Raw genomic sequence first — 27,851 nt, 5'->3', positions numbered from 1 at the left:
CTAAAAAAAATGGTTACTAAAGAGCCCACATATCTCCGGGAGGGCTTTTCTGTTATCAAGACTTAGGTATTAATGAAATTACATTATCTTTATTTTTGCTGATTACCACAAAATTACACTGTCATCTGACATGCCGAGAACCTGGTAGTCCCGCAGGCTTACGTGATGATATATCGACATTAACATGTATTGTCGTCTAACATAATGTTTTAAATTATATCGTAAGTAATGGCAGGGCATGTAGCACGAATGTGGGAGAAGAGGAATGCATATAGGATACTGGTGGGAAAGCCGGAAGGAAGGAGACCACTGGGAAGACCAAGAGGTAGGTGGGTGGACAATAATAAAATAGATCTTAGAGAGATAGGATGGGATGGTATGGATTTGATTGATCTGGCTCAGGATAGGGACCAGTGGAGGGCTCTTGTGAACACGGTAATGAACTTTCGGGTTCAATAAAATGCTAGGAAATTCTTGAGTATCTGCACAATTGGCGGCTTCTCAAGAAGGGCTCAGCTCCATGAGTGTTAGAATAAATATTGTGTTTTCTCTGAAGCGACATTAAATAAAAGGTACTGACCAGCAAAAGTAAGGACAAAAAATAACTGTAAAATACCACCACACTAAAGAACAGAGCAGTAACAAAAGGATATTAATATTAATGTTAATTTTTATTATAATTATAAAAAAGTGTAAAACGTAAAACTATCCCTGTAACAGGCAGTAGAGGCCCATAAAGCTGTGAGACGTCGAGGCTGTCACATTTTCTAGACAATTGGCTTACAGATGGCGGTGAGGTTGTCAGCCTTACGCACCGGCCGCTCTTTACCCCCAGAAAGATTCCTGGTACTCATTTCTGTTAGAAGCTTAGTCGATCCAAAGGTCATAGTGGGGCTGGAAGGATTGTTAATTGAAAAATCCAGTGACTTCATTGAGAACAGACCCAGCAACCTTCCGGTTTGTAGCATAGTGCCTGAACCAACCACATTACCGCGGGCCTACTGATTATAATTATAATTACAATTGATTATAAGCCATATTTTCTTATAAAACACAGAAATTCCAATATTATATTTGAGCGTCCTGTTACAATCACACAAAATATATGAGACAAACACCGTCTTAAGTGCAACAATTTAATTGTAGTGTGGAGGAAGGAAAGAAGAAAGAACTACAATTAAATTGTTGCACTTAAGACGGTGTTTGTCTCATATATACAGAAATTCCAACTTGACAACTGCTTCAAGCATGCAAATTTATCACGTATTATGAAGACGTTGCTGATGATAGCCGCATGGCGTCCGAAACATGTAGCAGCTTAGTGCTAAGAAGTGAATATTGACATTGTAAACGATTAAATTAAATCACATAATCTTAGGACATGGATATAAATGAAGAAATCAGTCTTCTGGGTTGTGGCTCCGTGTAAATATTGTGTTAACCGACGTCTCGGAGGTATTTATCGCATCCATCTTCAGGGTGGAAGAAAGAAGAAGACAATCCGCGACCGAGGAACCAGCTTGAGCAGTTGCTGACAGGCTATAAATGTTGCACACAAAAGGCTTGAGAGCATTTAATGTTAACTCAATTCTGATACCATGGGATGCTTCAATATAAAGTAATACCGGGGGGAGGGGGTTCTCTTCGACAGTTTAAGAGTTTCGCCAAGCTTGTTCCTGAAAGCAGTTCCTTCATTACAAAAAATATGGACCTAAAAATAATAATTATTATTATAATAACAGCATCACGTATTAATGACTAGAAACGGGGGTTGGACTGAATATTAAATTCTATTGTTGCGTGCGTATATTTTTCCGGGGAAGCGCGTTTACCGAGCCGTTGCCTAGAAATGGCCAAGTCACAATATTTTAAGTTCCTTATTTAACGACAATATCAGTATCCAGACTATATAGCGTCGGCCAATGATTAATGGACATGGAGCTTTTGGTAAAATAAAAATTGGCAGGGGAAAGCGAAGGACTAGGAAAATACCAGCCACAGTGCCACATTTCCAATCACGAATCTAACATGACGTAATCTTGGATTGAATTTTTGGCTGTTCAGATGGGGAGCCGGTGACTCACCGTATGAATTATGGCACACCCAATAATAAATTCGGACGTAACGTGAATAATATTTAAATAATAACTTTTTTGCTTCTTATTTCGAAAAATTCTGTGCGCGAACGCAACATCCTACAGCAATATTAAGTTTCATTCTGCACAATGAGAGGCTTTGACAGGGAACCGACACAAGAAAGTAAGCAGAGCAAGAAGAGGAGATCCAGCGGCTGTTGGAAATCGACAAACCAATGCAGAATATCGATGTATTTATGCTACGAGTGAATATCTATAACGAAGTCGAGTGTATCCATGGTCCAGAGACGTAAGCTGAATAAGAAATCGCCTTTTATAGACAGGGATGCCTCAACGGTAGTGCTATACAAGTTATTGAGGTTCTGGAGGTAAGGGACTCGCTTACAGCACGTGAAGTGGGCCAATACTCCCTGTGCCTCTACCGAAAGCATCACCTCATGATTCCTCCACTTCCCCCATTCACTTCCGCCACTACGGTTTATGCAGTACAGTCATTCCAGAAACTACTGCTACGTTTCCTCCAGCTCTCCACTAAAACTCATATAAATTTCTGTGAAGAACTAACCGCCTAGAGACTGGCTACGGGCTGGATGACATAAGGGTCGGGGTTCGAATCCCGGTAGGGTCAAGAATTTTCTCTCCCCCACGTCGTCTAGACCGACTCTGGGGCCCATCCAGCATCTTATCCAATGGGTATAAGGGGGTAAATCGGCAGGAGCGTGACGCTGACCACTCAACTCCAGCTACTGCAGAAGTAAAGAGAAAGTGGATCTATACAGCCACTTCCCTATATATTTTCATGGCGTAGTGCTTCATTAGTTAAGGACAGGGACAAATTTACCTTCTACTAATCGCCTTATGCACTTTGATAGGCCGCGCCATAGCTCAAGTGGTTAGTCGCTGGCTTACCACCGCGGCGGCCTGGGTTCAATCCCGGGTCTGATCAAGTAGGATTTGTGGTGGACAAAGTGGCGCTGGGGCAGGTTTTCTCCAAGTACTTCGGTTTCCCCTGCCAATCTTCATTCCACCAATTGCTCCACAGTCACCCTCACCTATCATCTGGGGCTGGTACAATACGTCAGAAGTGGCCGCAGTACAAGGGACTTAGTCCCACCCCACTAGCAATAAAAAAAAAGTCCTTTCATACAAGAACTGCATAGAAGAAAGTCAAACAGTTTTTGTATTGTCGCGTGTGTATTCGTTGTCGCTGTAACGATTTTAATGAGCCGTTGACTAACAACGATACACATATGGACACAAAGGCTGATGGGGGAGATTTATGAAGTACGCCTTTTGAGGTGGCCTCAGGTGCTATGATATACATACCAAGTGTCATAAGAACTGTTTCAGGTACATAAAAGTTGACAGGGGGGATACACAGGCAGACAGAGAGCATGTTCATAGCATAAGCCTACTTTCATTTATTCCAAACAAGGCAAATGGGATAAAAATAGAATCTATGGCCCTGAAAAGGGCCACTCTTCTGTTCGCCTTTCCTATTGGCCCGGACCGGTTTCCCATTTCCGTCTACTTTGGCTCTGAATAACCATTGTGTTTGAAACCTGCCTAATATATTCGAACGAAGAGAAGGCGAGGTAAATGACACACCAGCTGCACCACTCTTGTATTAGAGTAGTGCCGTAGTGCGGCTGGAAGGATTAGGTAAATTGAAAAAGATCCACCTCATCGGGACTGGAACCCGCAAACTTCCAGTTTCTAGCATAATGCCTCGACCGACTACGGTACCGCGTGCCGACGAGGGCCCGGTACCGGGCCCCGGTCCGGCGGTTGAGAAACACTGGTCTGAGGCATGAAATGTCTTTGCGCGCTCGAACACTGCGATCTTAGGTTCCAATCCCTCCCAAGGCATGGATGTTTGCGTTTATTCCGTGCTGGTATTGTCCTCTGTAGGTAGAGGCCTTGCGACGGGCTGATCCCTCGTCCAAGGAGTCCTACGGACTGTCTTAGATTAAGAAACTGCGGTGAAATGAAGTGTTTCACGGATGCCCTATGTACCAAGTGAGAGCAACAGGAATAAAAAACAGATGAAAGAAGAGTGGCAATTTGAAACACGTACTCAATGCAAGTTTTATTTTCAGTCACTTCATTATTCAACCATTGAACGTAGATAAGATCCCTTAGCTGAATAAATGAAGCATTCAATATTTATTGTTGTAGTGTTTTTAGTATTATTATTATTACAGAAGGTAACTACTGGAAACACAAGTAACCCCGTTTCCTATTACCCAATAACAATTTAAAGGACTACAGACTTTTCAACATGACTAGAGAGGTGTATAAATTATTTAAGAAACATAAAACAGAAATTTAACAATAACGAAAGTTAACTTCCACTTTTCTTTATGTTATTGCTAAAGCGATTGTGAAATTCTATAGCAATTCCGATATAAAATTTTCATGAACGTTTGAAAGTCGTAACGGAGCGAATTGTAACTTTTATAATGGTGTCAAAGTTACACGAGAATGTAAATTGTTTTCATTTCATTAACTGTGTTTTATAAATCGCTTAACCTGAAACTTTAAGATGGAGTCTCCATTTTTAAGTCTTGCTTTTTTCCTCCAATGTCGATTATATTACCGGAATTTTCCTTGCTACTATTTAGCGTGATTATCCAGCACTGTAAAAACACAGAATACATAAATGTGTTGATAAAACTTACAGGATGGTCTCGTTTCAGATTCAATTTATTCAGCCATTGGCGCAACGTATCCTCAAGGGCCGCGCCATAGCTCAAGCTGTTAGTCGCTGGCTTCTCGCCGCGGCGGCCTGGGTCCGATCCCGGGTTTGGTCAAGTGGGATTTGTGGTGGACAAAGTGACGCTGGGGCAGGTGTTCTCCGAGTACTTCGGTTTCCCCTGCCAATCTTCACTCCACCAATTGCTCCACAATCACCCTCACCTACCATCTGGGGCTGGTACAATAGGCCAGAAGTGGACGCAGTACAAGGGACTTAGTCCCACCCCACTAGCAATAATAAAAAATAAAAACTATGCGTTACGTTCCCGCGATTGATACCACGTGGATGCGTAGCAACGACCGACAAATAACAAAAGGTAAGCGTCTTGTGTTCATAGATTTAATTTGAATGCGGTATGAAAACAACTGACCGCTCCACCTCATTATTGACTGCAACTGTAAAAACAGTTTTCTACGCGCGAATCGTCCATAAATTTTACCCCTCAGAAAAATATGTTGGGCTCAAAAATACAAGTGTACATGAATAGCGAAATATGAGCCTTGCAATTTCGCACCGAATATGGTGTGCTTTGGAAATCTCATTTGCATTCTTGACATCACATGACTCATTCATCTGTGTCCAATATAAATTCATCAAATATTCAAGCCAATTTGAATATTTCATCTCTCAGTGCTTGATTTTGGCATGAGAAATGATTACAACGAACGGTGCTTTTATTTCCTCTTTTTTTGTAGTTGGTCAGTATTGGCTGAATTCATTTGTTTGCTTTCTCAACAGCAATCACCGTGCAGTTCGTTAGAGCCAAGGCTTCATGTCTCAGAATACAGCCCTCTTCATAACCGCCGCTGGGAGAACTACAAATACCAGTGGAAACCTCTCCCGTACCCTTACAATGGTACTCTGATCCGATGGCAATGCTGCCTGTATCACATCGCTCCACTCACCGAGCTGTACTGTATTTTATATGTTCATATGTTATGTGTGTTGGTCCGTGCAGATGATGTGAATCTACTGGGAGATAACGTAGATTATCATAAAGAGCAACATACAAAGTTTAACTGACGCAAGTCAAGAGGTTGGTCTAGAAGTAAACACAGAGAAAACTAAGTACATGTCGCTGTCTCGTCACCAAAATGCAGGGCAAAATGATTACATAAAGATAGGAAACATGTTTTGAAAATGTGGCACAGTTCAGATACGGAACAACGATAACAGATCGAAACTTGATTCAGGAGGAAATTAAGAGGAGACTGAACTCCGGTAATGCTTGCTACCATTCAGTCCAGAACCTTTTGTCTTCTGGTCTGCTGTCCAAAAATATAAAAATTCGAATATAAAATACTATAGTTTTGCCTGTGGTTCTGTATGGGTGTGAAACTTTGTCTCTGTCATTAAGGGAGGAACACAGACTGAGGGTCTTTGAGAACAGGGTGTTGAGGAGAATATTTGGACCGAAGAGGGATGAAGTGACAGGAGGTTGGAGAAAACTATATAATGAGGAGCTTCATGTCTTGTACTCTTCTCCAAGTGTAATTAGAATGATCAAGTCAAGGATGAGGTGGACAGGGCTAGGGGAGAGGAGAAAAGCATATAGGATATTGGTGGGAAAGTCGGAAGCAATGAGACCACTGGGAAGACTAAGAAGAAGATGGGTGAAATATGAAAATGGATCTTAGAGACATATGATGGGATTGCATGGATTGGATTGATCTGGTTCAGTATTGGGACACGGTAATGAAACTTCGGGTTCCATAAAATTCTGGAAAGTTCTTGAGTAGTTGCACAATTGGCGACTTCTGAAGAATGGCTCAGCTCCATGAGTGAATGAGTGATGTTATGTGTGTTTGGGTGCACCAAGGGCACTATGAAAGACTGTATTTTTTTCTTTTTGTTGTTGCTAATTTAGATATCCTATTACACAGACCTGTGTTCGGAGTGTAGAAGATACTGGACGAAAAAAAGAAAGAGTGAGCATTGTTTGTCGGTCTGCATGAAATTCGGGGGTTGGTTTCATTACTTCTGTAGTTACAAATAATCACCACAGCGCATAGCAAAATGATACAGTTGACAGCCCGCGGTGACAGCGAGAGCTAGGGGCTGTGGGGAGTTACTATTTTATCCTCCACCGTCCCTGACGCTGAGGCCTACTAATTGATCCCATGTCGCATGAGGGCTCCTGTGATGTATCGAACTCAGAATGGTGTCGACATCAGTCTGTTTAGCTCTATGCGATTTCTCCTCCTCTGTTCTAGATGTAAGTATTGTGACGTGCTGCCTGAAAGCCGGACTATAGAACATCCATCGCTACGCAACGGACAATGAGAACTCATGCTACCTAGGAAACTGCCTACGCAACAGAGGTAGAATTGTTGAGTTCCCGTGGCAACGGATAGACCAGCTGACAGCGTAGGATATAAGTGAAGAAGAGTTCAGAGGACCAAGTCAGAACCCGTGTGGAGGTGGGGTCAGATACCTCCACCCGTGACCCTGCGAGTCGTAAGAGGCGACGAAAAGGGAAGTCTCAAATCTGAGACAGTAAAATATGATCCCGAGTCCCAAGTGACTCGGCCCGAGAAAGACTGCGCTGGCAAGGGACCAGCAACATATACAAAAGACAGACTAGTCCTCTCGTCAGAGAGGGCACCCCACAAAAGCAAGACCGTAGCTATCAAAAAGTAATAAATATCTACTCATGAGGCAAGACTGACTGACTGGCCGTCAGTCTCAATGTGACTTTGACTTTGACTTGACCAAGTCAGTTTAGATTCGACGAGAGGTAAAAAGTGAGTTCAGATGCAACGACCGATCCGAGAAGAACGAAGAATGAAGACGCTCCACCGAGAAGAGCGGTGTAAGAGTGTATAACAGTTGAAGAGGAAACGTCTGAAGGCATTATAACTCCAAGTGGCTATAATTTTGAGTGTAAACAAGCAATTGTCCAATAAACATATTCATCTAATCCGAGACACACATAAATTAATTGCCGCGTTGCCTAGGAAACACGCAACAGTGTGTATGCTAAGCATTACGTTAGGCCCCAAAACAGGAAGTTGGAGAGTATAGTGATTGAGGTGTGATCAGGACGACCAAGAGAATCGCGGATTGGTTCCAGCAGCGAAAATAGGTTTCTCTCTCTCCATCAATGGGCCCAAAATGGCTCTAGAGCCCATCCAGTCTTATATTCAAATAGATAAAGGGGCCCTTTCCCTGAATGTATACTGAGAGAAGCGTATACTGACAGAACTCCCTCTTTCCTCTAGCGCGGATATTAAAATTCTTGCATCTGTACCTCCACTTTTCAATACAGTTTTATGCTATGGCGATTAAATAAATACACGAACAAAGTTATCTTTACGTTATTTCTTTTTGCAAGATCGAGTAATAGTGAAATATATGTCACTGATCTAATGTTCTAATTGGTTGAAAACAAAAAAAAAACTCCTTGGCCTGTAGTCCGCAAGCGAACTATACCGACCGAGCTACCGCCGCTTGTTGGCGAAGTTAGTGCCAACTTTTGCGGATAGAGGGTGTCGCGTGGTCAGCGCAACGAATCCCAACGGACGTTAATCTCGGTTTTCTAGAACGGAGCAGCTATTTCCTTGAAATAGCTCCTCAGTTATCATCACGAGGCTGAGTGGAACCCGTCCCAGACCAACTACTTGTCAGAAAATTTTGTAGCGCCGAGAATCGAACCCGGGACCTCGGGATCTGTAGGCAGGAACTCTGACCACTAGAGAACAGGGGCGCTGTGTTAGTCCCTTACACCGCTTTCACTTCACCGTCTCAGTGCAACTTTGTCCGTACATTAAAATTCACACTTCGAATGGTCTTTGTCTCTTCTTGTTACGTATTTCACCCTACAAGTTTCGGCCTAACTGGCCCTCGCCGGGCGAATAAGATTGTATATGAAAACTGCTGTTCCGTTGTTACGTTGTTGTATCTTGCATTCTAAGACTAATGTAAAATGTTTATAAAATATATGAAGATATTTTATGCATTATCATGATGTAGTTACTTTTGTTGCGCACACATGTTGTCTGTCTGGTGTTTTTGCTGTGTTTGTTTCTTTCCTTTGCGCTGTGTTTAGCTACACACAGTTGTCACGTGATGGAGCGTGACTATAGACGGATTTTGGATTGATGATCGGATCCACACACATACAATTCAATTGACTTAACCCTTCCAGCTGCACTTGACACTGAGTTCTACTCAGCCTCTAACAGAAATGAGTACCATGAATCTTCTTGGGGGGTAAAAGGCAGCCGGTGCGTAAGGCTGACAACCTTACCGCCATCTGTGTCTAGAAAATGTGGGAGCCTTGATGTCTCACAGCCCTATGGTCCTCCACGGCTTGTTACAGGGATAGCTTGGTGGGGTGGGGGGGTTAGATGATGAACAATTGCGTTTGACATCAGACAGACAGACAACCTTTATGAAGAAGGGGAACGAGTGGTCACAATTCTGTTTCTTTAGGGTTAGTGTTCATTACTGCTATTCTTGCCCTGAAATCACACTCTTGTTTGTGTGATTTACTGTTAAAAGAAAATACAATATTAAATATTTTGCTCAGAGAAATGTAGTTAAAAGTGAAACAAGAGACGACCCTTTGAAGTGCAATGCTACAGGTTTTTTATTTCTCCCTTGTCAAATGATCCTATAATACACGTAATACTTATGAGACTTCTGCTGGAATCCGTGATTGCAGATTCTGTCTACATTTAGCTCTTTCTGCCACTTAACAATTCAACATGATTCTAAATTATTGTCGGAAACCCCTACAATAACTTAGAACCACTAATAACGTTTAGATATGACGTAACGGCCTACTTCATTATCTGATGTTGACGCGACTTCAATGAAGACACTTCGCGCAAATCTCTTTGTTTGTTTTCATATGAAGGCGGATTACAGTTACCACATACGCCGTGCATCACCCGGAGAAGCACTCACCATGAATGTCTATCAGAACTGTAGGGAAGCATGCAGTAATCTCTGGCACACTAATTGGTGCAGTCACTGACAAATCAGTTTAGCGTTCATGTGGCAATACAGCCGTCATGTGACCCGTCTAATGCGGTCACTTTCCTGACTAAACTCTGTGCGTCATCGGTGGCTGTAGCATCATTACGAGCTCTCTATATTATAATGTGACAGGTGGACCCACTGCATAGAGAAATGTCACTTCGTTGGTAACGCATTGTCAAGACATTGCGTGACAACCAGCGTCTATTGCTAGTCAACAGCGAGCAATTCTTAGGCAAAGAATATACCCACTAATGAATATTCTAGCTAACATGCAAAACAGAAACCTTCGAAAAGGTATTCTCTCAGCGGTACGCGAAGAGCTACTTAAGAGAGCAGAAAACAAGAGACCAGAACTGACAAATGAGAGACCCGACCTCTCGTCAGGGAGGGCGCCCCAAATGGACAGGCAGTAACTTTCATATAAGAAGAAATTTCTGTTCATGAGCCCCAGCTGGGGCTCGACACCAATGCAGACAGACTTACCGACCGTCAGTCGCATTGTGACTTTGACTCTGACTTGACTTTACTTGAGCAGAACAGTTCAGATCCGATGAGAGAGATAAGGGAAGAACCAGGAGCAAAGGCACTCCACCGAGAACAGCGGTGCAAGGGAATAGCCGCTGAAGAGGAAAAGCAGAGAGACAACAGACTAATCAGGTCGCTTCGTCCGAAAGGGCGTTATTTGAGAGTAAATGTAATTGAGAGTGTAAACGAGTAATTCTCAAAAAAAAATAGCGTCGTCTAAAGCCGCAATCCATTAATTACGTGTATTTGTCACGGAAACCCGGAAACGTGACAATAAGTTGGTTTTGATACCGCCGTGAAGTCTGGAGAAAGCCCGACGTCTCGGAGGAATATACCGACCACGCTGACAAATTTTCATGTTGGAAAATTAAGGTAAGGAGGCACCGGAAGTAGGAGGCAGACAAAGCCATTGGTTTATTTCTTGGCTTAATATTCGACCCTGAAAATGAAAGAAAATTTTTTTTTCCGAAAAAATCGGGATTTTTTCCAAACTACACGGTATTCCAATAAGAAATACAATAACCATATCGGATTCTACTTCTGTGATATTATGAGAACCAGCATCACCATTCCGGAGGTCTCTTTCCTCTCTAAGATTGTTTACTCAAGGAATGACGTATACTAAGAAATGTTTTAGGCCTGCAATCAAGGGCACCGGCACGGGGGAGAAAACCAAGCATCTCACCCCTGGATTTATGGGGGAAGTATCAAATTTATGGAATAAGGAAATGCAGTAAATATTGTGACGTGCGGCTTCGCGGAGCACTTCTCCATGGTAACACGAAATGCACTGTTGCTCCGCCGCGTTTTGATGGAACTGTTGCGAGACGTATCCATGGTAACGACTTCTAAACTGACGTCACTTTTGCAACGTAGACAGGCGTTTCCTGCATAGTAGAGATGTCGGTTTCGTGAACTGCTCGACTCGGTGTTCCCTATTCGGTACGCTAAGCAGATATAAAACAGAATACGAACACCACCTCCATGTGGACGCGGGTTCGAATACCTCCACCGTGACACTGCGAGTCGTAGGAGGCGACGAAAAGGGACTAGAAAAGATTAGAGAAGATAACACCACACGCTGCCAGAGAGAACAACGCACAAGCAAGGGCCACATTACAGAGTGCAAACGTAAAAAAAAACAACAGGCTAACAAAGAGAAAAACAAACTACTGAAACAAACCTTTTGGAATATCACATAGCTTTAAACAAGTGGATGATCCCCTTATGAGGTGGAATATGATTTCACGAAATATTTTAATAGAAAAAATTTTAATGAATTTTAAGTAATTATTTATATTATTTTAAGTGGACTGCAAAGCGGAAATTTAACGCACATTAAAGCAGTGTAAATTTTGGACGCATTGAAACTCCTGAGGATGGCCGTCTGTGGCCGAAACATGTTGTGTTAGTGTTAAATGGTGAATATTTTAATGACTGCTGCATTATTAACAGACTGTGATACACAGATGTTTAGTTAAGGATATGCAACAGGATGCTGAATTACAGAATCGGGAAGTATCAAATTTGAGACAGTAAAATATGATCGCGAGTCCCAAGGGACTCGGACCCAAGAAAGACTGCGTTGGTAAAGGCCAGCAGCATACACAAAAGACAGACCCGTCCTCTTGCCAGAGAGGGCGCCCCACGAAAACAATACTATAATTGTTTGCAATTGACAACTGATGGATAATTTCCAAAAAGTAAAAATAAAAAAACTCCGCGGTCTTTAGTCCGCAAGCGAACTATACCGGCCGAACAACTGCCGCTTGTCGGCAAAGTTAGTGTCAACTTTAGTGGATAGAGGGTGTCACGTGGTCAGCGCAACGAATTCCCACAGCCATTAATGTCGGTTTTCTAGGCTTCATTAAAATCGTACTAATCTTATTATTTTAATTTTATTAGATTCTTACTAATTTAGAACTACCTAGGGGAAACACTAAACAAATATTTAATTTGTTTAAAATATATATCACTTTCTGAAAGTATGTTGTATACCTCAATTCGTAACCCGAAATTTTCTAGAGGGGCTAATGGGTACTGTGACCTGGTAAGGCTGTAAGAGTGGCCATAACCTGTTCTAAAAGTATCGTGCCTGCATCTGTATCAAGACATTCTACCAAATTATACGGCATCACATTCGAGACCGTCGTATTATACGTTATCAAAACTATATTGATACTAACACAAACAGGATACAAGAACGGCAGAACAAGATTAGAAATACATATATACGTAAAATATACATTATTATGAGATAACTCATTTTGTCATATATAAGCCCTTATAAAATATACGTGCTATGTTTATGTAGAGGTCTCTTTTACGTCACAGAAACTAGAATGGAGACTCTAAGCATTCCTCTGTATATCAGAAATGTTGTTCCTCTGATACTCATACTACAATGTCTTCATTGATTTACCAGAATGTAAGTTACGAGATCCGTGATTAGTACGCCTGTCTCCCTTCTCATATTCGCACTGATGGGGAAATTGCTTCTCCAGTTTATGACAGAGAAACAGACAGACAGACAGATGCTACAAAAATTCCGGCAGTTGACGAGTGTTTTGTATGTGGGAGAAGAAAATGACAACCGTTTTTCTTTTCTTTGGCGCTACAGCCCCAATTTGGGCCTTGGCCTACCTCCATAAAACTCTCCGTTTCATTTCGGTTTACTAGATATTAGACATACGGTAGGGCTCCTTGGGCGGGTGATCAGCTCGTCGCAAGGCCTCTACCTGTACACAAACACAGAAAAAAGCACACATACACATAAAAACATTGAACATCCGTGCCTTGTGTGGGATTCAAACCCTCGATCCCGTTTCCGAGCGAGCGAAGATAGTGCATACCTTAGGGCGGCCGCACACCAACTGCGTCAAGACAAGCATCAAGACATGAGACAAAAGACCCAGTCTTGCTTCATTCGTGATTCGTCAGTATCATGACTCAGACCGGTGTGCAGCGGTTTTCATAATCTCATTCGTTTCAACTGTGCTCCTTTCTTTGCGTCATGTCGCAGATATCGTGTCTTGACTGTTACATGTCTTGCTGCATTCCGGTGTGCGGCCTACCTTAGACCGCTCGGCTACCGTGACCGGCTGACCTGTTTTAGTAGGAATGATTTATGTACTGGAAAAACCTGGAGCGTGTGCTAGTGATTTCTTAAGTGTACGGATATTAGCGATGGCTCTATGTTTACGTGGAATTGTAAGTTATGTGTTAAAGTGGCCAATATATTCAATATCCAATCAAAAAGCCCGTCCATATTTGTTTTAATTCACTTAGTGGGGGGTGGAGTCCAATTGGTCCCACTCGGCACGGCGGCCACTGACTGACCTATTGTAGCCTGTCCCGGATGATTATGATGATGGAGAATTTGGTGGAATGAAGATTGACAGGGGAAACCGGAGTACTTGGAGAAAACCCGCCCCAAAGCCACCACAAATCCCACTTGAGCAGACGCGGGATCGAACCCGGGCCGCCGCGGTGGAAAGCCATCGACTAACCGCTTGAGCTATGGAGCGGCCTCCGTCTATATTTACTCCATACTGTGTGACAATATAGCCGGTCACGGTAGCCGAGCGGTCTAAGGCATGTACTGTCTTCGCTCGCTGGGAAGCCGGGATCGTGGGTTCGGATCTGTTTCCTGTGAGGTACGAACTGAATTCTTATATATTATTCTTATACACTGCCGGTCACGGTAGCCGAGCGGTCTAAGGCATGCACTGTCTTCGCTCGCTCGGGAGCCGGGATCGTGGGTTCGAATCCCACTCAGGATATGGATGTTTGTGTGCGTTTTTCTGTATTTGTCTACAGGTAGAGAGACCTTGCGACGAGCTGATCACTCGCCCAACGTGTCCTACCGAAAGTGTAAGATCTAGAAAAACCGAAGTGAACGGAGAAGCTCATGGAGGTAGGCCTAGGCCCACTGGGGCTGTAGTGACAAGGAAAAGAAAAAAATGTGACAATATAATGGGCTATAATTTTCAATACTGTTTCGTATGGGTACGAACCCTGATCTCTCAACCTATACCATATATCCAGGGTTGGATTTGAGTTTCTCAAAACAGTGATCACGAACTGGAATATGACCCAATAAAGCCTTGTAGAAGTTCAATCGAAATTTCGGATGAATTCACTACCTTCATCTTCAGGGTAAAATTGTAAGCCGAGTAAAGCAGCAAGGAATTCGAATGTTTGTTGCTAAACATATACACTTCCCTAGAATTATCTAGCCTGAGTAGGGCCCTCTATTTATCAAATTACTAGAATGGCATTGGAGGGATTTCAGGACCACGGGAGATGAGTTCTGAAACTGTGGTTTTAAATTATAAAATGTCAAACTTCATGTTTTAAACCCGCGTCAAAATTAATTTTATCTAATGCGACGCAAAATGCCCCCCCCCAATCGTGGACAGGATATATTTAATTAAAACAGAATTACAGGTTTACGCAAGCCCATGATACCTGTATGCGTATTCTAACGGAAAGTCCACTCTCGTTAACGTACAATGAATTTTAATAAAATTGTGTACCTTGAAACCTAATACCGCCAAATCAAGTTACTCATATGAAAGGCAAATATATTTTTAATAATATTTTAAACTTCAATTCGTACCTCACAGGAAACACACCACGTCTCCACTATAATAACTCATATTTTAATTTTGCGCAGGACGTTAACAGCTGTTTATCCAGATAAACATACAAAACACATCAGTACATTGGGTCTGAGTTTCTCACAGAGGTGGTTATTGACAGCTCTAACTTCCGGGATGTAAAGCAATGCAATCCACTGAAATTCAACCGACGTTTCAGAGAAAAATGTGTTTATTTTCGGGATTTTAGGGTAATGAAACAAGAAACCAGCTTGAATGCACTCAGAGCATTTTCCCTGACAATAGAACTCTTTCAAACAATTTTGTTCTTGTAAGATTTGAGGATTTCAAGGCGGTGACTATGAAGAAAGCAGTCATCTGGGATTTGGCACCGTGTATATGTGGTGTTAACCGACGTTTCGGAGGAACGTATCGCCTCCATCTTCAGAGTAGAAGAAAAAATATAAGAAATCCGCAAGCGAAGAGACCGTGAGACGTCGGTTAACAGCACATACGAGGGGGGACCCAAAAATAACCGGAATTTATTTCTGTTATTTTTTATTTTTGCATTTTTATTGAACTGTATATTAGTCCCCTTCAAAGTATTGTCCATGTGCATTAATGCACTCGTATACACGGTGCCAAATCCCAGGAGACTGCTTTCTTCAATGTTGTTCTTAACTGAATAAATGGCAAGCTACCACAGTTCGACACCCGGCATCAGCAGGGACTTTTCAATGGGGCTCAGACGATGGCACTATCCTACACGAGAAGAACGCGAGACAATTAACCAAACCCAGCCCGCGTGTATTATGAGTATGCAACTGAAAACATTTGCATGAGTTTTGACAATGCTTAGTATTGTCTCTAACACATAGATGCTCATTGCATCTTTAAATAAACAGTGGAAAGATAAAGGTAGACCAGATCTGCCCATTATCTGCCTCGCCTTGTCTTTGTTGGAGGAAATAAAGGCAAAATTCTATGCGAATCAACTTTAGCTCTTCCTGTGGCTTGTGTTACGCCTACGAAATTGAAATACGCGGGCCTGCTCTTCCTTTCGTGGTCATGTTTGAGATCATTTAAGTAAATTTGGTCAATAAACAAAGAGAAGTAAAGAAATGTAAGAAAAAGCAGAAGGTAAGAGGTAAAAAAGGTAAATTTGTCTCGGTGCTTAACTAATTAAATGCTACGCCATGAAGGCGTATGGAGGAGTTGATGTATAGCTCCACACATTCTTTACCTCGGCACTATTTGGAGTTGAGTGGTGAGCTTCACGTCCCGGCCGCTTTACTTCCGGGAAAACATCCCCCGGTATCCATTGGATAGAAGGTTAGGTGGGCCCCAGGGCCGGTCTGGATGACATGGAGAGGGGAAAATATATTGCCTTTACCGGGACTCGAATTCGGATCTCTCAATTTTTCTTTTAATTCATCTTCTCTAAAAACCACGATTTCTTTGCAGCATTTGAGCGGTGGTTATAAAGAATTCTATCTTCATGCATATAACGTCGTGTAGTTCGTTGAATGTCAACGGAAATTCCGTTGAAATTTGAATATCAACGGAAATATCCTTTGAAATTTGAATATCAACGGGCTACACAGCGTTTTATCCCAGGAGATTGAACTCTTCGCATTTTTCTTTTCAGTTATTTATCTGCATAGAAAATCCTGTAGTCGTGTAATTCAATTTGCAAATTGAGATATATATTACAGTTTACAAATCTGACCAGAAAGAACTGATCGTCCGCAAATAGCATGATAATAAAATTTATTTTTATATTTCATGACCTCAAAAATGAAAATGATAAAACTTGGGAACATTGATGACTGAAATCAGTATGGCCTATGGGGACAGACAAATGCACCGAAAGCAGGAACCGTTTGTGACAGGTAATTTCCATGAATCTGGAAACTGAAAACAGCCGTGGATCGAAAGACACAGCCATTTAGTCACATGCTTTGCGCGCAGCATACTTTTTATATTTAGTAATTTGTAAAAGAATGGTCGCTTAACATGTTTCTTTCCGTGAGCTGTGCTGACGTTTCGAAACAGTTGCATGGAGCTCGTGAGCCCCAATTCGGCTCCATATGCACATAAAAATAAAGTTTCCCTTATTTTTAATTAATTAATAACCACGCCATAAACACATATGAGGGAATGGAGGTACATCTCCACCGCTCTTCACCTCGGAACTAGATGGAGGTGAGTGGTCAGTTTCACTCTCCGGCTGATTTTCCCCCAAGGAAAAACATTTCTATACCCATTGTACAGGAGACTGGGTGGGCTCCAGACCCGGTCTTGATGCTGTGGAAAAATAAATGTCTCTTGTCATTACCGGGAATAGAACCCCGGTATTCCATACTATCTAAAAAACATGAAAATATAGCCAGTGAGTATGAACAATACATAAAACGATGGAATGGGGAAAATGGTTAGTCAAAAAAGTCATATGTACGCATTTATCCTGCGAAAATCATTTGGTTTCACAATTTCCAAGTCCCTAAAGGACTCCCCTCTATAACTAAGAGAGCATAAGTTTGTAACATCTGACTGATAATTCTGACGCTGTGTACGACATGAAAATTCAATTCACCACTGCTCCTCTCCGCCATTTCCTCAAAAATTTATGTTGCGTAGTCAGTCTGCTCTTAGCCGCAATGTTGTTAAAATTACTTAGCAGTGCAAGTGTTTCGAAATTTTTCCCCTCATTGCGTGCTGACAAGGCAACATTTCTCCTAAGGACTACACTGTACCGTTCATCTCTCTTCGCACACAGCAACGTTTCCTGCTGCAATACAAACTTCCATACAAGCATTGTAATCCCTGCTTTCACTGGCATGAGTATGTGTGAATTGATGGATACATGCTTTCACGATCGTTAGTAGCTTATGTCACGTCTCTTCATCTACTTCTTCAAATTTCTCACGCGCATATATCGGCAAATCTGTCTGGCTTGGACTATACACAAGAAAAAATTACAGATGGATATCTCCGATCTCTGGAGTGACGCTTAAAAGGCAAATTTAGGGGGGGGGGGAATAGTGTAATGTACACACTGATAGCATAACAAAATTGCTTCATGCTTCGGGTATAATATAAACGGTTTTCGTCATGATCAATTAAGCACCATTAGATTGGGAAGCGGAGGTATAGCTCCACGTATTTAACTTCAGCGTTGGATGGAAGAAAGTGTCAAATCCACACCTTATTCCGGGGGAAAAAATATCAGGGTAACATTTGACAGGAGGCTAGATAGGCTTCAGGGGAGGCCCAGACACAGTGGTGGAAAGAGAAATCATTACCCACACCAGTAATAAAAACCAAAACAGGTGTTCACATGGGATTTATAAAATGGATACGGAAGAAAGGAAGTAATAATCTTTTGCGTGATGACCCTTAAGAGATAAGAAAATAGAATACCCACAAGGACTATTTTTTGCTGGGGGGGGTATCATAGAATAAATGTCTCACTCTGGTGGTAACAATCCGCAACATTTCTAGGCCTCTTGCCTCTGTGACTTAAAAATCTTCACACAACTGACCTTGGTCTGGCAACCTGGGAGTAGTAGCGGTCAAGCTCCTGCAGATACTTGAGGGTGTCCGCCATGGCTGCCAACTGATCAGGGTCCGTGGGTTTGGCCGACACGCTGGGAGTAAGGCTGGGTATGAGGACCAGCGCGCAGCCCAACAGAAGAAGACAGTACAGGGAGCTCTGCATCTCGAAGCACGTGATCTGTAACGATTAAACTACGGTCAGTGGTGAAGGAATCGGTCGAATTTGGGTGTGAGGTTATTGGGGGGGGGGAGGTATTTAAAGATAATATCAATATCTAGACTCTGTATTCGAACGGTGGCATGAATTATAAATAGGTAATTGAAAACGAAATTGTACCTGGTCTAACTGAGGTATTGCCCTTGAATTTGTCCGGAGAGACTGAGTAGAATTATTAGAACTGTCAAAGATAGTTTGTGTCCCAGCCGAGATTCGAAGCAAGCACCACGTACCTACGTCTTGGCCTTCCCAATTGTCTCTTACCTTCTGACTTCCTCAAAAAATCCTATATGCATTCCTCCTCGCCCCCATTCGTGCTACATGCCCTGCCCATCTCATCCTCCTTGACTTTATTATTCTAAATATACTTGAAGAAGTATAAAATAAAATAAGGTGAGATGGACAGGTGAACAGAGAAGTTCATGGAGGTAGGCCTAGACCCACTGGGACTGTAGTGCCAAGGGGGGGGGGAAGAAAGAGATGAACAGGACATTTAGCAAGGACTTGGAGAAAGAAATATATAATGTGTTTTGATAGGAAAAGGAAATCACTAGAAATATGTAGACATAGGTTGATATTAAAATGGGATGAGGCCTTATGGACTCTATTCGTCTGGAACAGGGTGATCCTTATTCTGAGATTTTAGTTTTTTAAATTTTTTAAAATACAAATAATTTATATTTCATTCACATTTAAGTCTCATATTTCGGGAAATTGGTAAATAGGTAAATAGTCATAATGCAATTGAAGCTTTGGAAACACGTTTCATGCAAATTAACTACAGCTTATTAAATATATTACGTAAGTATTCGATTATTTCTAAACTGTATTGTGCATGCAGGCTCCATATTTATGAAGCGCTCTCTTACGGACGTATGTTTTGGAATTATATTAAAACAGAAATATTTCTTTCAGGGTTTTGGAGAGAATTCAGACTGCCGTTAATTTCCGCTTCCTTTCTTGCATTTCCTGTTTCCACACTGTGGTCAAGTTAACACGCTGTGACAAGCAGTTTTACGTGAAATACAAAGTTCACAAGAAACAGCGTGCTGGGGGATTTGAGGAAATGTTATGCTCATGTAAACGTGAGCGTCCACACCGCTTGAATTAATGACAAACGCAGATGAGCAGTTCCTGTCGACATGCTCACCTCAAGCGTCCAGAATTCCAACACAGGAGATTGAGCTTACCTCGACGTTCTGAAGCACGAATTTCTTCGTAAAAATATTTAAATATTCAATTCGTACCTCACAGTAAACACGCTACATCTGCTTTCGAAAGAACAACCGGGTAATGCTGCTTAGGGAAATAGCCAATGCTAATGTTTTTTTTTCAGAGAATCGTGTGAAACATGCATTGTGTGGCGCAAAAAGAAAGAGTTCTATTATTAATATTAAGCATGTGGTACAAATAAACTATCTATCTATCTATTTACGGCTCTAGAGCCCTTTGTTGGACCTTGGCCGCTTTTCAGTTTCCTGATCACTTACACAGTCAGTAGGCCTCCTTGGACGGGGGATCAGCCCGTCGCAAGGAAGCTACCTGCACACAGGACAACACAAACACAGAACAGACGCACACAGACATCCATGCCTCCAGTGGGTTTCGAACCCACGATGCCAGTGTTTGAGCAGCACTGATCGGCACATACGTGTATAATAACCATTACGTTTTAAAGTGTCAATACTCGGTGTAACATCTGCACCATGAATTTTCAATATGGTGATCAGCGCAATAAGTTTAAAAGAGTTTTTCAGATAATTATAATTTTGATTGATTAATTCTTTGCTTACATAATGTCACTGTGAGTTTTCAACCCATCGCTATGGTAACTACGAAGTGTAGGTGTTCTGGGATGTAATGACGTGTAGTCTGGTGTAAGTTTACTGACGTTTCGAAGGAGAGTATTGCCTCAACCTTCATGATCGTAGAAGCAACAGAAGCAATAAGTAATTAATCAAGGAGAACGGTGATTCTGTCAGCAGTCTGCTTGAATTCTTACTATTTTCCTCATTTTACTCTTCTACTGTGAAGATTGAGGCCGTGAATTCCTCCGAAACGTGGAATAAATTCTGCTACATTTCGCGGGGTCACATCTCAGACGATAAAACTCTTTGTATAACGTGGTTGTTTTTTTTTCAGATATGGTCATATCTTACGCGGTAACTGCCTTATAAAAGAAGTTATTGAAGGAAAGATAGAGGGGCGGACAGAAGTGACCAGAAGATGCTGGATGACCTTGGGGACAGAAGAGGAAATTTAATTTCAAGGAGAAAGCTCTAGATCGCATGACGTGGAGGAACTGTTTTGGGAGAGACTGGGGACCTGTCGTCTGAGAGATTACTGATGAATGAATGAATCGTAATATCAGTTTGAACGGCTCATGGCTGATAAGGAATTATGGATAGAGGCAGGAGTAGTAATAGTGAATTTTTAAGGTAAAATTCAGGTACAATTTCTTTATCAAAGTCCGTCACAACACAACAATCTCTATTCCCTACAGAACTGACAAATACATTGTTAGATGAGGCACCGACTAAACAATTAACGTCAGAACTATACTACATCTATACCACTGGCCTCCAAGCAGTGTATTACATGTATACAAGTCTGAATATACAGCTATATGTCCGCGGGAATATAACAAATTGCAACAAACTGACTTGGTGATATAGAATATCACATGAAGAGTTTTAACTTTATTCTATGCCATAACTTTCGTTTTAATAAGTTTGTAGTTCATTGTATTTTTACGCCATGTATTTTATAATGTAACAGTTCAGCAGTGTGTGAATATGGTGATCATGTGTTTACCTGATGATGGCTTTAAAAGCCAAAACATGTAGCCAAGCTAAGTTTAACCTTGACCATTATGTTGTTGTGTGCTGGCTTCCCGCCGTGGCGGCCCGAGTTCGAGCCAGGGTCTGGTCAAGTGGGATTTGTGGTGAACAAAGTGACGCTGGGGCAGGTTTTCTCCGAGTACTTCGGTTTCCCCTGCCAATCTTCATTCCACCAATTGCTCCACAATCATCCTCACCTATCATCTGGGACTGGTACAACAGGCCAGAAGTGGCCGCAGTACAAGGGACTCAGTCCCACCCCACTAGCAATAAAGAAATATATTGTTGTTTTACGACGGATTCGAATAAAGAATTGAATACAATAACACAACAGGATGCATGAAATGAAAATTAAAATTCAGGTATTTTCTTGGAGTGAATGGGGAAAACCACGAACTACATCGGCCATGATTACCGATAGTGTGGGAAAGAGTGGAATTTGATACATTCTGGATACAAAACTATAGCCTTTAGTGCTATAACTTCGGCTCCTTTCAAGTGATACTGAAAATACTTGTACTTTTTATGAACAGAGCGCATTCGCCCGATCTGGGTTTATTTCCGTGACTTAAGGGTCATTCAAGAGGGAATTTGAAGGTCTACTTCCACCTGACAGTAAAATGCGAAGAGTGGTAACCCCCGTGAGCGAACTTAACCTCTTTGCAATACAACGATCGTCTTGTGTTCGGAACGTTGTACAGTTTAATTTATTTAACAACGTTGTAGTAATTCAAACTATATACAGAATGTCCCAGGAGGAAAGTTCAATATTCTGTGAGGTCATAGTATCGGTCATTCTAAGCAGAAAATTGTACATGTACATATGTTCTATTCCGAACGGTTTCCGAGACAGAGCTATTTCACTGTACACTGTAGAGACGAGCAACACGCCATGCCCCAACACGAGTTGTAAAGTGCATTGTTGTTGACGGTGGATTTTTCTAAAATGTGTTATATCAGGTAAATTTTACCAACTTTGTCACTTGGACAATAAATACCGCGACTGTGGTCTGGTGGTCAGAGTTACTGGCTACAGATCCAGAAGTCCCGGGTTCGATTCCCGGCGCTACCAGATTTTCTGATAAGTAGTGGGTCTGGAAAGGGGTCCACTCAGCCTCGTGAGGATAATTGAGGAGCTATTTCAAGGAAATAGTGGCTCCGGTCTAGAAAATCGAAATTAACGGCCGTGGGGATTCGTTACGCTGACCACACGACACTCTCTATCAGCTAAAGTTGGCACTAACTTCGCCGACAAACGGCAGTCGCTCGGTCGGTATAGTTCGCTTGCGGACTACAGGCCATTGAGTTTGTTTTTATTTATTAGAAACAGTACGTAATATCTCCCTCATCAACAACTTTGGAGCTGTAAAGTGAAATAGCTGTATCTTGGAAACAGCTCGGAAGAGGACACGTGTACATACACATCATTTTGCTTGGAATGACCGATACTGTGACCTCTCAGAACATTGAGCCCCTAGGCTATGCAACGAGGATCTCACGCAACTAGAATTAGAATTGAGTTGACTCTCCGGAGTTGGCAGTTGGCAGAATAATTAAGAAGAGATGGAAAGAAAGGAATTAGGCTGTGCAAAGAAAACTTCATAGTGTGATTTGAAGTTACAGTGAGACCGTTATAAATCCGTTGCCAGGATACGACTACTGAAGACGGAGAACTCTAATGTGTTTGCAGCAGTGAACTGTCAAATATGTAGATCAGCGGTAGCGCTGTAATTATGTGTAGTTTCGAGTGCTGTGTATAAGATGTAGGGGGCACGCGGTAGCATAGTTGGTTGAGGCACTGTGCTACAAGCCGGAAGGTCGCGGGTTCAAGTCCCGATGAGGTCATTATATTTTTTTAAGTGACCTAATCCTTCCGGCCGCACTATGGCCCTGGGGTCGACTCAGCCTCTAACAGAAATGAGTACCAGGAATTAATTAAATAATTTTCCTGGTGAGTAAAGCGCGGCCGGCGCGTAAGCCTGACAACCTGACAGCTGACTGTCTAGAAAATGTAGGAACCTCAACATCTCACAACCCTATGGGCCTCCGCGGCGTGATACAGGGCTACCTTTATTTATTTTTTATTTTTTATATACTGATTTTGTAGATATATTTACGATCTTTCTCAGCACCAAATTCGTAACACCCAGCTTCGTAACTAACTGAAACGTTTGTTTCCAATTCCCGTTTGCTTTCGGCTACTTTACGCAGAGAGAGAACTTCTTCCCGAGTCAGGACTGCCCGCTCAATGGCTCATCAGTTAACATTCCAGGTTCTTCATTAAATGGATTTAATTCTTCTTCCACCTCTGAAGTTTGCACTGCTGTCAATATTGTGTTACCAATGGCATGGAATTGTAATAAACATATATAAAGGGTGTATTCCAGTAATAAGTGGGAGAGTCAGTATATACGTCACAAATGGAAGTAAAACAGCTGTAATGGACGTAATAGATTTTCTCTCTATATCACTAGGTAGTAGCACAGTCAAGCGTAATGACAGTCTAGGTAGCAGAAGCGCATGCGCATGTTCAGAGGCTGGTTTCAGTAGTCAAAATGGCGACCGTGATTCAGGGTCACACTATAGCAGAGTAGCGTTCTGTTTGCGTTTCTTGTGAGCAAAAGAACTTAGTGTGAAGGGTATTCACAAAGAAATGTTTCCTGTTTACGGTGGGAAGTGTCCGGAAATAAATGTTTTTCAGGTTCGAATATCACATGTTTTTAGTTTTATAACAATTTGTGACCTATTTACTGTCTCTCCCCGTAAGATAGTCATACCGAGTTTCATGAGGATCCAAGGATATGGAAGGAGGAGGTCGTGGTCTGATGCAACACATTAATTCGTCATTTATCCACAGACTGAGGAAAACCATAAAAACTTAACCTCAGAAAAATTCACATCATGTACCTACAGAGAATATCGCTGTTCCACGTCCTCTTTGCGAAATGTTGACTTCCTCGACAGAAGAAACAGATGACAGATGATAGATTTGCAACTGAGTGGTAGACAGAATAAAAGTATTTTCTGTATTCGGAAATATCCCGATGACATTTCTACAAATAATGGCAAACAATTTTAATTTGCATTTGTGTTTTATAAACAAAAATTCGTGCATTTTTTGGAAGACCTGTTTTGAATGAGGTTGGGGCCAGACATTTGAAAAACCATATATTGTTACGTTCCTATTTATGTATTCGTTAAAATCCGTTAAATTAGGTTTACGGAGATTTCAAATTTACGAATCAACATATATTTAATGGATTACGCGGTTTTATGCCAAATGAAATACACATGGAAAAAAATATTTCATTGTTGTTTTGTGTACGATAAATTCTCGGCGCAATGTTTTGGAGAGAAACGAATTCAGGAATTCCTGTCCTTTATTTATGGTGTGAAATACGACACAATTTCGTCAGCGAGTACTAAATACTTTATAATGGTCGGTTCATGTTATGAGATTTAACATACATATATATAATTTTTCCCATCACATATCTAATAATCTTTCCTAATTATTCCACAATGAGCCATATTTTTCGGCATATATTGGTCACGTTAAGGCCGTAAATTATCTTAATATCTTATCTTATCTTAAAAGATATACATGTAACATTCATATAATTTAGTCTAACAGGTCACTTCTTTTTTAGTTGAAAATTACAATTCAAAATTATTTTTACATTTAGCTATTATAAATAAAAACAATGCGAGAACACAGAAAAATGCATATGTTGTGTGACCGGAAAATTTTGTGTGTCTCGAGTGATGGTTATTTACAGTCAGCAAACTTTTTTCGTAAAGAATTATTTGCCGGTATTCTACTGAACAGAAATAAAAACATAAAAATAAAAATTGAAAAATACAATATACCGGCAGATGTGCCGCTTTTGGACAAGTTTAACGCTATGCATCAGTTATTTAATAGTGTAGCAGTGAGGACCGGCTGAAAAGAAGATCTCGAATTTTAAGAGTATGTAACCGGATAATAAAATATTTTTAAATAAATTTATTTGTAGGAGGAATGACGTTTTCATTATTTTTCATAAATCGAATACAAGCTTAATTTCTGCATGCTAAGAGCATACGTTTTTTCTTCTTAAGTCTGAAAGTAAAAGTTCATTATTTTTAAAAATGATTGGAGGATTCGCAGTAAATGTGACAGCAACATTTGTTGGCTCTTCTTAAATTTAGGGGCAAATCATTTATTGCCATATCCATGGGGCTAAATCCCTCTTGAGAAACAAAAATCCTGACCTAACGAAATTCTCAGCATTTTATGGAACCAAAAATTTCATTATCATATTCAGAAGGGTTCATCCGTCGTCCCTATCCTGAGCCATATGCATCCAGCACGGTCTCTCCCATCATATTCGTTTAATATCTATTTTAATAGCATTCTCCCATACATGTCTATCTCTCCTCCGTGCTACAAGACCAGCCTCTCATCTCCGTGGTCTGATTATCCTAATAATATTTTGTGAATAATAAGAATTACGGAAATCATCATTAACCTGTTTCATCTAACTTCCTGTCAGTTAGCTTTAGGTCATAATATTATCCTCAGGACCCTGTTCTCAAATATCATCAGTCCACGTTCTTCCCTTAAAGTGTAAGCCCAAGTTTCACGTCCATATCAAATTATAGGTAAATTATAGTATTGCATATTTAAATGTTTATGTCTTTAGAAAAAGTCGAGAAAACAAAAGACTTTGAAATAAACCTGTTTTTTCCCCATAAAACCCACAATTTTTAGTCGTTTAAAATATTCCGTTTAATAGCCTCGGCATTTTAAAAAGGAAATCCAAGGAGCTAAAGATTATTCATTGTTCTCAATTTTATTACAAATATAATCCATGTTTAAATAATACATACTTATGGAGCTGAGCCCTTCTTGAGGAGCCGCCAATTCTGCAGCTACTTAAGAATTTCCCAGCATTTTATGGAACACGAAGGTTCATTACCGTGTTCACAAGAGCCCTACACTGGTCTCTATCCTGCGCTAGATCAATCCAATCAATACAATTCCATCCTGTCTCTCTAAGATCCATTTTAATATAGTCCACCCACCTACGCCTTGTTCTTCGCAGTGGTCTCTTTCCTTATACCTTTCCCACCAGTATCCTATATGCATTCGTCTTCCCCATTCGTGCTACATGCCCTGCCCCCCTCATCCTCCTTGACTTGATCATTCTAATTATACTCGGAGAAGAGTACAAGTTATGAAGCTCCTCATTATGCAGTTTTCTCCAACCTCCTGTCTCTTCATCTCTCTTCGGTCCTAATATTCTCCTCAACACCCTGTTCTCAAACATCCTCAGTCTATGTTCCTCCCTTAATGCCAGAGACCAAGTTTCACACCCATTCAGAACAACAGGCGAAATTATAGTTTTGTATATTTTAATATTATGTGTTTTGGACAACAGACGAGACGACAAAAGGTTCTGGACTGAACAGCAGCAAGCATTACCCGAGTTCAGTCTCCTCTTATTTTCCTCCTGAATCATGTTTTCGTTTGTTATAGTCGTTCCCAAATATCTGAACTGTGCCACATTTTCAAAACATCTGTTTCCTATCTTCATGCAATGACTTTGTCCTGCATTTTGGTGACGAGACAGCAATATATACTTAGCTTAAATACTGTTTTCACTAAATCCGGAAGAAAAAGAAAAGAAACGCTCAAATATTACTCACGGAAACCTGCAGACGTATTGAAATGTGGACCGAACACCAAGTCCTACCTTTCTCCTCAGAAGTGAAGCGTAGGTGACAGAATCAAGAGACGACCGGCAAGCTGCGTCGTCGTGTTGCTAGCGCTCAGGCAACAATATCCGTCGTGTGGCATCGGGACGAGCGTTGCTTCCGCCTTATATATGGTTTATACACACAGCACAGTGCAGTAGCATTCCGCTTTTCCCGCCCCCGTCTTCGACGTCGTGACGTCATTAGAGGTCCAGCCTATGAGAGGACACCTTCTCCACGCGTTAACCTGGCACCCACATTAAATTACAGGACTGCGGGCCAGTTACAAAAATTGAGACGAATGCTCTAAAGAGAGCATACTCGTAAGTCTCCTTGTGAAATGTACAATGACTGTTTTCTCTTAAAGGGCTAAGTATACGAAGAATGAGGTTTATGGCCAATGAGAAATGTTGTGTAAGGAAGGAATTACCTCTGTTACAGTTTTATTTACAGACGTAATTCAGAAGGCGGGAGAAAGATGCGGAAATTACAAAGATGCGAGTCCAAAGTATTAATGTTCTATACAAACAC

General features: G+C 41.4%; 1 protein-coding gene across 1 annotated transcript in view; it reads right to left on the bottom strand.

Annotated features, from left to right (window-relative positions):
* LOC111862367 (neuropeptide F) overlaps nt 1–27,449 on the bottom strand; it is a 64,140-nt gene extending 36,691 nt beyond the window's left edge. Inside the window, exons 1-2 of the mRNA XM_023847683.2 lie at nt 27,320–27,449; nt 18,512–18,702 (exon numbers count right to left, since the gene is read on the bottom strand). Coding sequence (XP_023703451.1) covers nt 18,512–18,687 — 176 coding nt within the window. The 5' untranslated portion in view covers nt 18,688–18,702; nt 27,320–27,449. The remainder of the gene's footprint in view (nt 1–18,511; nt 18,703–27,319) is intronic.
* Nucleotides 27,450–27,851: the final 402 nt, after the last annotated feature.

Source organism: Cryptotermes secundus, unplaced genomic scaffold (assembly GCF_002891405.2).
Source record: "Cryptotermes secundus unplaced genomic scaffold, Csec_1.0 scaffold550, whole genome shotgun sequence".
NCBI classification, from domain to species: domain Eukaryota; kingdom Metazoa; phylum Arthropoda; class Insecta; order Blattodea; family Kalotermitidae; genus Cryptotermes; species Cryptotermes secundus.
Note: the sequence above shows the minus strand (reverse complement) of the source record. Positions and strands in the feature narration are given on the sequence as shown.